Raw genomic sequence first — 13,034 nt, 5'->3', positions numbered from 1 at the left:
ATATTTCATTCATGTTTGGACATCTCTCCCCGGTCTAAAAAAATGTAAGGGATATTTTTTATATGTATCATCAGAAATGTTTATTTTATATACTATGCTATCACATTTAAAATAAGTGATCTTTTTTTTAAGTTATACTTTTGTTGTTTAATGAAGTGCTTTAGGATGATGATGTCATTATATAATTATTTATTTCCATATTCTTTAACCCCTGGAGTCAGAGTGGGTTTTGGGGTGACTGGAGGTATTTTGGCCTCCCCCAGACATTGGTGTTATAAGTATATGTTGAATACATGATTAAAAATGTATGATAAATGATTTGGTTTGGTTTAGTAACATGTCTGTTACTGCGATGTGTTTTATAAACATGATGAATACTTGTTTAAAACGTGTGTTCTGGTTTAGTAACACGTTGTCATATATAATTGTATTTATTTATTTTTTCATATTTTTTAAAATAGAGATAAGTCTCTTTTTAACTTGATATGTTCATGCGTATGTCCGCTTGTTTATTTGGTTTATCAGAATACAAAATTGTATAGTGGAATGGATATTATAGTGATATATCAGGGTACGTGTGGTTTATGATTAAATGTATAGGGTAGTCATAATTCAGATCGCTTAAAAACTAAATTTAATTAAAAAAATGTACGTGCATGCAGCATTTTAGTGTGTGGTGGTACTGTAGGTGTACGGTTAAAATAAATAATTAAACAGCTTTTTGAAAAAGATATGATATAAAGATGGATATAAAAGGTTTTAAATATAATATAGAAAATGTTTTGCAACGATTAATGTGAAATGAATTTAACTGAATTGTGTCAACGACACATCCGGGTTCCTCAATAGACCATATTCTTTGTTCTGTTTAATTATGATAATTATATTATATAAATTATATAAATATTATATAAATTATAGAATGTTTTATATATAAATGTGAAATAACTAAAATGTTTTCAACTTTAGCATGATAATTATTATATTATATAAATTATAGGCTGTTTTATATATAAATGTGAAATAACTGAAATGTTTTTCAACCTTAGCATAATTAATTATATCATATAAATTATATAATGTTTCATATATATATGTGAAATAACAATGTCACATATATGAAATAATTAAAATGTTTTCAACTTTAGCATGATAATTATTATATTATATAAATTATAGAATGTTTTATATATAAATGTGAGATAACTGAATGTCACATATATGAAATAACAAAAATGTTTTTTAAACCTTTAATTAATTATATTATATAAATTATAGAATGTTTTATATATAAATGTGTAATAACTGAATGTCTCATATATGAAATAACTAAAATGTGTTTTAAACCTTTAATTGTTTTAGTAAATTATATAATGTTTTATATATAAATTATATAATGTTTTATATAAAATAACTGAAATGTTTTTCAACCTTAGCATGATAATTAATTATATTATATAAATTATATAAATATTATATAAATTATAGGACGTTTTATATATAAACGTAGAACACACCGATCCCATTTATACACTGCTCAGGAATGTAATGGGAGGGGGGAGAAGCCATATAATCACACACACAAACACACACACACACATAACCGTATAACTGGGATAAACTTCAAACAAGCTAACTGACACAAAGTTCAAACGGCTTCTGTCAAAACCACATGATCGATGCGTCGGGAGGGTTTCCTAAAACCATGATTTAGAACTAACTAGGTCAATAGGGTAAAACTTTTTGTCAAAACCACATGATCGATGTGTGGGAAACGGTCATAGGTTAACCCATGAACTCATTCCGGAAGTTCAACCCATCCATCATAAGGTCACCGGAAGTTCAACCTGTCAAAAGGTCAAAGGTCAAAGTCATAAATCATCATGACAGAAGGTATAGAATATATACTACTCAGGCCCGGTTCTAGAACCAAATCACTGTAGGTGCTTCTGAATATAGTGAGGGTGCTGCTTACATAATCGTAGGAATTAGCTCAGTCATCAGTCTGAAACATAGTATCTCAAAATTGGGGATGTTGTATACAACAATACTACTGTAATTGCTGTTATGTTAAACAATATACGATCTGGCAGTAAATTATAGAATAGCATGTAAACAAGCGGCAATCTTCACTTTGCAAAACATTAAAACATGCCACACATAGCCTACCTACGCTGTGGTGATACCCTTGTTGTAACCGGCTTCAACTTCAATTGAACACTCCTAGAATGGCCAAAAGTCACTGCCTTACACACGTCTCTCTCCATGACGGTGAGAGACACATTTTTACATAACAAGGCAGAAAATGTACCGAGAACATCCAACCTAACTTGAACATAAACACACGTAACTTTACTAACACAAACCCCAACCATATTGCTGTAATAACGCATAAATCAACTCCCAACAAACAATTACCCATAATGCACTAGCGCTGACTGGCGGGTCTGTACAATATGACAACCAAGACAACACATCAACACCCAATCAGTCATTCATTGTTAGCGTTATGCATAAACATATTGATAAAGCACTGCTGCAGTAACGTTATTACACCAAGGTATTGCTGCTATATTCTTTATGACAACTCCAATAACAACGACAAGCAGTTCAAAACAATTGACAGCAAAAGACCAAGAAGCTGCGCTAGCTTAACGTTACACAACACACATAACGTTACACAAAATACTTATTGAGCATGCTACAATTATTAATAATAATACTTACAGGTTGTGATTCGGAGGAGGAGTAAGAAGCTAATCCAAATATATTCAGTACTGTAACCTTCCTTCAAACGGCTTGCGAATCCAGACTTGAAAGCATTTATGTTGGAGAACATTATGTTGGAGAATCGTCATTAAAATGACGCGAGGTTCGGGCTAAACTTCTGTGTTAGTAAATATGAACTGTAGCCACTGACTCTTTACATACTTGTCCCTGCGATGTAGATGTTTCTGCGTTCTTGAGCCATTTTCTTATGTCCATGATGATTAAAAATGGACACTTATTTTTACGTTACCTAAAGCCCCGTCTCAGAAAGTCAGCTAACAAAATTTCTGAGCGGGAAGCACACACGCAAGCAAAGTGGGCAATTAAAGAGACAGCTTCACCTTTTGCGTATCGCGATCACGAAAGGACAACTACAATGCATTAAACATGAAAGCATAACGAAATAATTTATTTAATATATATATATTTGTTTAATTTTATTAATTTATTTATTTTGTGTAGGCTATCCTATTATAGGCAAGAGTGTGAAATCCGTCTGTGTTTTATTTTCGGCAAAATCTCTTTTATGTGTGCTATTAATAATTTTTCATCTGAGGGTGCTTTCACTTTTATTTAGAGAGAAATAAACCGGGCCTGTGCCATGTGATTGCTACTTACAGGACAATCACATCCTTGTTTAGGCTACTGACCAAACATTTAATTCAAATTTTCACTTAATCTTTCATTTTTGGACACCTTTTTGCTATAGATGACACAGCCTTTATAATTTCTTCAACAAAAAACTTGCATATCACAACCCTTACAGTGTACCCCACCTACAGGGCATGTTGTCACATTTCACTTCCATTTTTTGAGGGTAAATAAAGAAAAACGTATACACTGTTATTCTAAAACAATGTGACATATTTATACTAGACAAGTGTAAATATATATATATATATATTTAACCCCATGTGGATGCACACAAACTGAGAAAGTCAAAAAGTGTTACTTCGTCCTTGCTCTCCCCCTATAAACCATACTTTACACTCGAATAGAGGAGCAGTTCAAACGAGTAGTCTTTTGATGTTTCTCATATGCAACAGAAATGGCAGTTTTTATGTGTTGAACGACGCGGTGGTCGCGCCAGTGCGACCGTTCACAAAATGTAGTCGGAAGGAGTTTGGAGACCTGCAATTAATAGTAAATATAGTAACAGTGATATCCGGTTTTCGAATGAATCTCTCGATGTAACTGGATCTTTTTGAACCAGTTCACCAAATCAAACTGAATCGTTTTAAACGGTTCGCGTCTCCAATACGCATTAATCCACAAATGAATTAAGCTGTTAACTTGTTTAATGTGGCCGACACTCCCTCTGAGTTCAAACAAACCAATATCCCGGAGTAATTCATTTACTCAAACAGTACACTGACTGAACTGCTGTGAAGAGAGAACTGAAGATGAACACCGAGCCGAGCCAGATATTGAACAAAACATTGACTCGTTCTCAAGTCAAGAACCGTTTCTGTCGGACGCGCTGCTCTATGTGAAATCTCGCACCTGATGGTATTTACTGCTGATTAGAGAACCGGCTTTACTGACGAGATGTGCATTAATTATTGGCAGATATATATCGTGCACCCCTACACTGTACTAATATTATGTCATACGTTTGTGTATCTACAGGTTTTCACTCACTGTTTGCTTTGGCAACATATATAGTTGGGGACACACAGTTTCCTGAGTTCAGTGTTGTGCTGATGTTGGATGATGTGCAAATCCTATATTATGACTCTGCCACATGGAAAGCTGTCTTTCGTTCTCACAGAGATTCAAAATACTATGATGAAGAGCAAAGGGATGCTGGTGCTGTATTTAATGATATGTATAACAGCATGAAAGATCGAGCATTTTTTCATAATAATCACTTAAATCACACAGATGGTGCAAATGGTGAGATCTATAGTCTACAGTATATATAAGTATTAACACATAAAACATAGTTTTTATGTGTTTATGTCATTAAAAGATTTTGATGTAAGAGAGTAATTGTAAGAAGTCCATTATATTCATTTTCAGTTTACTATTTTAGGTTGTACTATATCAGTGAGGACTAATAAGTAAATATCTTCTTTCGTTTAAAGCTGTACATGTTCATCAAAGACTTGCTGGATGTGAATTGCTGAACAGTGATAAACCAGGTCTGCTGCAGACATGGGATGCCTTCGATGGACAAAATGTGGAGGAGTTCACCTTTGACATTGAAAAACATGATATAAAGATGAAAAAGCCATGGATGATAATGTGGAGCCAATTCGAACATCTTAAAGTAAAGTTAATGTATGAAAATGTTTATCATCCTGTTTGCATTAAAACCTTGCGGAGGTACCTGGAAATGGAAAAGAACAATGTGATGAGAAAAGGTGAGAGAACCAGTAATTAAGATAGAAAAGATCATAATTGACATACAAGACCCAGACAGCTGTACTAGCAAAAAATGCATCTGCATCTGAATGCTTTATGAATCAAGATATAATTGTGGTAGTTGAGACCTCAACGCGCTGCAAATAGAAATAACAGCTGCAAATTAAGAAAACAACTTCATCAATTTGACAACACGCAAGCTGCAAATGCTCTCACAACACAACCAAATAAAGCACTGCAAAATGCACTTCAAATTAAATTATTAATTTTTTATGTTGTGCGCATTTGCAGTGCATTTCTTGATTAGCTTGTATTTTGGCTACTTGCAGTGCATTTCTTTATTTGCTTGTATTTTGGCTACTTGCAGTGCATTTCTTTATTTGCTTGTATTTTGGCTATTTGCAGTGCATTTCTGTATTTGGTTGTGTTGTGAGCATTTGCAGTGCATTTCTGTATTTGGTTGTGTTTTGAGCATTTGCAGTGCATTTCTGTATTTGGTTGTGTTGTGAGCATTTGCAGTGCATTTCTGTATTTGGTTGTGTTGTGAGCATTTGCAGTGCATTTCTGTATTTGGTTGTGTTGTGAGCATTTGCAGTGCATTTCTGTATTTGGTTGTGTTGTGAGCATTTGCAGTGCATTTCTGTATTTGGTTGTGTTGTGAGCATTTGCAGTGCATTTCTGTATTTGGTTGTGTTGTGAGCATTTGCAGTGCATGTGTTGTCAAATTGAAGAAGATGTTTTTTTGATTTGCTGGTGCTTTTTCTATTTGCATGTGTTTTATGAAGTTGCAGCGCATTGAGCTTTCTCGTTCACTGTATTTATTTATTGACTGAACAAACCCATCAGTTGACCAACAGTAACACTTTTCATCCTTCTCTGTAGTGAAGCCAAGAGTCAGACTCGTAAAGAAGATGCTCACAGACTCTCATGGGCTTAAGATCAGCTGTCTGGCCACTGGTTTTTACCCCCGTCACATTAACCTGACCTTGTTCAGAGATGGTCAGTTTGTGGATGATAATCAGATCACAGGAGGAGAGATTCTGCCCAATGGAGACGGAACATACCAGATGAGGAAGAGTTTGGTGATCAGTGAAGAAGAGCTACATGAGGGACATGAATACAACTGCACAATGAAGCACCTCAATCTGGACAACAAACTGGATATTATTTTTGGTAAAGGAAAAACCAACAAACAATTAAACAAACAAAACTCTATTAAACAACAATACTAGATAACTACTAGCTTTTTGTTGCAAATCCGTTATCACTAGGGATGTAACAATATCAAAACCTCACGATACGATAATATTGTAATATGAAGTCCATAAAACAATATTTATTGCAATATAAATTAAATAGACAAATGAAGAATCTGAAAAAAAAAATCAAATTTTGTACATTTTAAAGTTAAATTATTCTATCTTATGCACTTTGAGAGTTCAAAATTAAGAGCTCCAACCCATGTTCTTAACTAAGAAAACTTGAGTCAGAAAGTCAGTGAATTGACTTGTACCTGAACTTTAAATGGGACCCTTCTGTTTTAGTTGTTATATACTGTCTCAGTCTAAATTACACCCACACTGGTGTTTTAGGAAGGCAAACAAATTAAAATCTAATAATAATAATAATAATAATAATAATAATAAAAACCAAAACTTGATATGTCAGCTCAACATCACAATGTCTATTAGCCATGGAGGTTGACATCGTCTATTGGCCCAACCCTATTTTTCTGTGAATTCCTATCAACCCTCTTTATATGAATGATACACTGGTAATTGAGATAGCATTAATTATGGTACAAAAGCTATAAAATATATTTTGTGTGATAAAAATGATAAAAATAGAAAAAGTGTTTGTAGTATATAAACTATTTTACTGATTATAGAAAACATTAGTAAAATGTATATCAAAAAAATGGTTATTGTCCAGCAGTGTATTTTATTTCTTAGCCAAGTAAAAAAAAAATTATTTGGTCAATTAGACATAAATATTATTTATTATTATTATTGTTATTACATATTTGTTTTTGTTTTTGAACATGTTAGACTGCACCCCATAAACCCAATCAAGCCTAAAAAAAAAAAAAAGAAAAAAGTCAAGCACCGCTTTAAGACATTGTGCTTTTGGTTTTAGTTTGTTTGACAAATACTGTGCCAAAGCATAATGGTCCAAAAATTTTAATATATATATTTCAGAAACTACACTTTTGCCCTGAAGACCTATTGTTTCATATCATCATGTGACACGATAATATCAAGACAGTTTTGCCATCGTAATATCACAATATTGATAATATCATTACATCCCTAGTTGTCAACATTCCAATATCTCTCTGCAGCTTATAGATTCCTTTTCTTGTTGTTTATCTCACTGCTCTTGTTTTTTTAACACATTTTCAGATGTGGCTGAATCTGACCCAGGATCTTTCAGTCAGTCTGTAGTTTTCGGTGTGCTAGTGTTCATTTGTTTGGCTGCTCTCATCATAACTGCACTCATCATATGGAGGAAGAGACATTCTGCTGGTAAATGTTCTGTTTTGTACAGTTCATTACATTTAATTGTCAATTAGAAAAATACACACTTCAGGTCCTTTAGAGACACTTTTTTTTTTTAGTTCACCATATGCAGTTATGTCTTTCTGTAGTGTTACTGTCTAATTATTTTGATTTAATTGTGTTATTCTAATACAGGACAAGGATCTGTGTCACAGGGTGAATACTCCCCTACTCCATGTGAGTATACTATTTTATGAAATACGAATTTAGCAACATTATGCTAAATTTGTTAATTAATTTTAAAGCCAGTATTAAAATATTTTTCAAGAAATGACAACCAAAAGATTTTCTTAATTTCAGCTTCTGTACAAGATGAATATCTGAATATCAGACCTCTGGAGTAAGATGCATCCCCACCCAGAAGGATCAAATGAATGTATACAGTGGTCGAATTGTTAAAACATTGTAAGGGGATGGTGTGGCCAGGTTCTTAATTTTTTTTTTTTTTTTCAAAACAACAAGCCTGCGTCCGAAGCTGGGAAGGTTACTTGTATTTCACTACATATTACAAAATACAAGCTTTAAAAAGTAATCAGTAACGTATTTCATTACATTACTCAGGTTTAGTAACTTAATCTAAATACTTTAGAATACTTTGAAATACTTAAGGTTTGTAACACAAATGAACATATTAACTTGATGTCTAGTTTTTATGCTTTCCAACTCTAAATAAAAGGGACATCTACCAGTCATAAGATTTGTTTTCTTTGCATTTTATTTTAAACAACATCATTTTTCCACAGAATTTCTATGAACAACAACAAAAAAAATGTATGTCATTTAAATCTTACAATCAATATAAATTCAATTTGATGAATGGGATTCCGTGCTGTTTCATGCTGCATTCCAAGCTTCAAAACGAATCCAGATTTCTTAGTGAAATTGAACTGTTAACTTGTCCTAGTCCTAAATCAAATAAAAAAAATCAAACAACTAAAAGAAATATTTAAATTTAAACAAAGTCTTTGTATGTGCTCTATTTTAAATCAGAGTAAACCATTTGAATTACTATCTAAAAAAAGATGTTAAATACACGTTATATAGATTGTATAATTAAAAAATTTGAAGTAAAAACAGATTGGTCTGATTTTAGCTTTGTGAATGAGACGCAAATGTCACTCTTTGACAGCAGGTGTCACTACTGGAACAGCAGGTATTTAAAGGCTGCTGCCTCTTTAAGACTGAATGCACGGATCTAATGTAATGATGCACAGGAGATTTCTTTCTCCACTGTATACGTTCACTTAAGACATAGCCGACTGTGTTTAGAAGAATACTTGGAGAGACAATTATTTTGAGATAATTGTGTATATGTTTTCATTCAGAAGCAAGGATACGCAAAAGCGCATTGTCTGAAACGCTTCTCTCAGTGCAAGCAAGCTCCTAATGCGCGCTATTGGTTTAAAAAGCTTGAATTGTCAAGGCTTAGAAACAAGTGCAAACGATCAACTACGATCTGTTTCACCCCTACAACCGAGTGAACAACACGATTCAAGTTAGGAATTTTACATTACTATTCAAGATAGTCAGCGGGAGCGGTGATATACTTTGGAGCCCGACTGGAAAACACAATACTGTAGCCCCGGGACGACGTCGGGCTAGCGATTTTGCAAGCTCTGCACTTCAGATCTCTCCATTTTGTGAACCATTGGTTTCCACACCGGTTTCGTTAAACAAAAGAAATGATTATTGTAAAAGATTGACTCAAAAGAATCATCTGTTCACGAATCGGATCATGAACTTGCATTACCGAGTCAAAGATGATCTATTACTGAACATTTTCAAAAGAATAAAGACTTCAAGTTAAAGCACATAAAGCTATTGTTTGACTTTATAAACTTATTTCATGCATGATTCTTATGGATCTCTTAACTGAATGCAAAGTGTGAATTCTAGGAGAATTGTGTCATGATGATGAACATGTATGCATGCTCACAGAATCACTTTAGTAATATAAAATACTTTTCAGATGTAACTGTAATCTGATTACCCATTATTAAAAATGTAATTATAATGAAATAGTTACTCATATTTTGAATTTTAAATACATAATGCTGTACATGCGTTTTGTTACTCTCCAACCCTGCCTGCGTCCCACTGTGCATGATATTCATCCTAAATTCTATTCGATATTCATATTTTCAATATTATTTAGGGCAGATAGGCTTTGTAGCTGTCGCTGAAAGTATTTCAGTCATTTATTTTTGTGAAAAAAGGTATTTAGTTGACAAAGGGTGTGCAATGTTTTATGAATGTTCGTTTGTAAATTGTATTTGAGTATTATAAATACTGGGTAATAGTGACACCTACTGGTGAAATGTGTAACATTAGTTGAATTTGTCACAGGATCTAGTTAGCAATGTGAGTATCAGATCCACAAAGAAATGTGCACATGTTAAGAGCTGTTTAACTGTACGATTATTTGGTAGAAAGCATGTCTACATAAATCTGTCCTAATGTCTTATGGATTTTTGATTAGAAGTCACACGGTATTTTGTTTATACTTTGGATTGCATCTGTTACTTTGCAAGGTTAATGTAGGCTATTGTGAGTATTGATATCGGTTCAGTAAGAAACAGACTTGGTTAAACTGCGGTAAAAACAGAAACAAACTCACAGGTTATGTATCTGAATGTAATTTTATTTGTTTCAGTTTTTCACGGTGTAATGATGTAAAGATGTCAAGATGTTGATATCCAAAGATACACTTCTACTATTTGAAAAGAAGACTTTAAACGTTAAGACATCAGTTGAAGGGTGATTCTTTTAATAAGAAAACCTTCAGGAGCCATTATAGGCTGGATATGCACAATGGGACGCAGGGAAAATGTCCATTTGAATGGGCTGTTGTATCACTGGATCCTTCAAAAATGGATTCATTCACTGTGTTAGTATGCACTGTTGTAAAAAAATTAATAGCTGTGCAATGAATATAAAAACATAACTCAAACATGGGATTTTTTTTTTTTAATTGCTTGAATTATAAGGTTATTTTACCTGTATTCTAATAGGATTCATTGCACAGTGAATGCTTTTGGACTCTCAAGATGTGTTTTTGTTTGGTTTTTGCAAGGTTGATGACTCGATAATGTCGTCTCTCCTATCATCTCTCAGTCCCTCAGTCACACACAGTGGCGGCTCCAGACAATTTTGATTGGGGGGGCAATGGGGGGTCTTGGTCATTTCAAGGGGGGTCTCATGAAAACCAACAAAAAATACAGTGGACACGGCTAATAACTGCATATTATTGCTACTAAACAACAAAAACAACACAGCATATCAACTACTTTGTTTTTAATTAATTAATCTATTGCAGTTTGCAAACAATATGCTCAAACTTTAAAGGGCTGGTTCACCCAAAAATGAAAATTATGTAATTAATAACTCACCCTCATGTCGTTCCAAACCCATAAGACCTCCGTTAATCTCCGGATCAGTTTAAGATATTTTAGATTTAGTCCGAGAGCTCTCAGTCCCTCCATTGAAACTGTGTGTACGGTATACTGTCCATGTCCAGAAAGGTAAGAAAAACATCATCAAAGTAGTCCATGTGACATCAGAGGGTTAGTTAGAATATTTTGAAGCATCGAAAATACATTTTGGTCCAAAAATAGAAAAAACTACGACTTAATTCAGCATTGTCTTCTTTTCCGTGTCTGTTGTGAGAGAGTTCAAAACAAAGCAGTTTGTGATATCTGGTTCACGAACGAATCATTCGATGTAACCGGATCTTTTTTAACCAGTTCACCAAATCGAACTGAATCGTTTTAAACTGTTTGCGTCTCCAATACGCATTAATCCACAAATGACTTAAGCAGTTAACTTTTTTAACGTGGCCGACACTCCCTCTGAGCAGGGCCGTGGAGAGACCTTTGGAGGGGCAGGTGCTCAAAGTATAAAAGGGGCACATGGAACAAGGCTTTAAATGGTGCTGTTCAAAATATCAATACAGCAATATATTGTGATGCATTCCTTGCTGATTCGCGTATCGATATGGATGATTATGTATTGATACAGCAGCAAATGCTTTGATGCAGTTTTGAAAAAGAAACAATAGAGAAGACAGTTTTAAAATAATAATAGCTCTGTTCTACAGAATAATTAAGAACAGCAGTTATAGTAAAAACTATAGAAAACACTTGTGCCTCTACATTTTCCTCTTTCTCACCAGCCTCTGTCTCCTGGCTTGCTGTTCCCTGCTCCCTTTCTGTCACTTGTGCCTCTACATTTCCCTCTTTTTCTTCCTCTTTCTCCATCTCCTCATTTGATCTATTACTTTCCACTCTCTGTCCATCTAGGAACAAAGCTCAATTTACTATTTCAGCATTAATCTATTATTTTAACCATCACTACTGTCTACTCTTGCACCTAATCAATAAGTCCACCTTAAATATTGATACAAAACATTAAAAAACTGATACACTGGAATATAGTGATTAATATTATTACTGTTGTAGTTGTCTAAAATTGAACACCTTTGCAATGTAAACAAATGACAGGCTACATTTGTTATTCATCTCCTTCACACTGCACTTTGATGTCAGGTATATTATGCATTTTTTATTGACATTGATATTTTTACATTTATTTACAGAGAGATATTATTGAGTTTAGGGCTAAAGTGGTCTTGCTGTTGTAAACACTGTTGCTATTGTAGAAAAATGTGTCACATTTAAAATATAATTATATTTTAATTAATTTCTGAATTGTTTTTATTTTTATAATGATAATTCAGAGAGTGAGAAAATCTGAATAAATCTTACCAGTGTTGTGATAATTATTTTTAAGGCACTCTACGTGTAAAAAAATAAATAAGTACTGTAATATAATAAAAGTTTAGTCAAATAATAAAAAATATAAAAAAGACCAGACCCCTCAATACCTCTGAAACTTTTCTCCCTCAAACAGCACGCTAGCATTACTTTTACACACAGCAACATATCTGCATGTTCTCACATCACATCGTTCTTGTAAAATAATAATAAATAAATAAACATCAAAATCACTTTGCTGAGAATGAAACACCACTTACCAGCTGCCACGGTGTTGAAAATATACTCATGTTGGTCATTTTATTTACGGCTAAATTATTATTAATACATTGTACTAATATTATGATTGGGCGTGGGCAGGCATTCACAAAAGGGAATGTTATTTAAAAAAAATTTGAGGAAATTAAGGGGCAAAGGAGCAGGTGCTCAAGTGAACTGGTTCTTTCGGACAGTTCGATCAAATAAACCAGTTGAAAAAAAAAACGGTTCACCGGTTCTTTTGCGCTCGATGTAATGTCATTCGCGATGACTGCCCTTGATTCAAGCCTTCGGTTTTCCCGCGCTCATA

The 13,034-nt window shown here is 33.6% G+C and overlaps 1 protein-coding gene across 5 annotated transcripts in view; it reads left to right on the top strand.

Moving 5' to 3' along the window:
• LOC132145649 (major histocompatibility complex class I-related gene protein-like) overlaps window positions 1-8,092 on the top strand; it is a 56,407-nt gene extending 48,315 nt beyond the window's left edge. For 2 of the 5 annotated variants that reach the window (XM_059556809.1, XM_059556807.1), the window contains exons 2-7: window positions 4,399-4,665; window positions 4,857-5,135; window positions 6,019-6,309; window positions 7,539-7,661; window positions 7,830-7,871; window positions 7,995-8,092. In XM_059556809.1, coding sequence (XP_059412792.1) covers window positions 4,473-4,665; window positions 4,857-5,135; window positions 6,019-6,309; window positions 7,539-7,661; window positions 7,830-7,871; window positions 7,995-8,038 — 972 coding nt within the window. In that variant the 5' untranslated portion in view covers window positions 4,399-4,472 and the 3' untranslated portion in view covers window positions 8,039-8,092. The remainder of the gene's footprint in view (window positions 1-4,398; window positions 4,666-4,856; window positions 5,136-6,018; window positions 6,310-7,538; window positions 7,662-7,829; window positions 7,872-7,994) is intronic. The other 3 variants (XM_059556808.1, XM_059556810.1, XM_059556811.1) reach the window with 3 other exon arrangements.
• The last annotated feature ends 4,942 nt before the right edge of the window (window positions 8,093-13,034 follow it).

The sequence above is a fragment of the Carassius carassius genome, chromosome 8, assembly GCF_963082965.1.
Source record: "Carassius carassius chromosome 8, fCarCar2.1, whole genome shotgun sequence".
NCBI lineage: Eukaryota > Metazoa > Chordata > Actinopteri > Cypriniformes > Cyprinidae > Carassius > Carassius carassius.
This window is presented reverse-complemented; position numbering and strand designations above follow the sequence as displayed.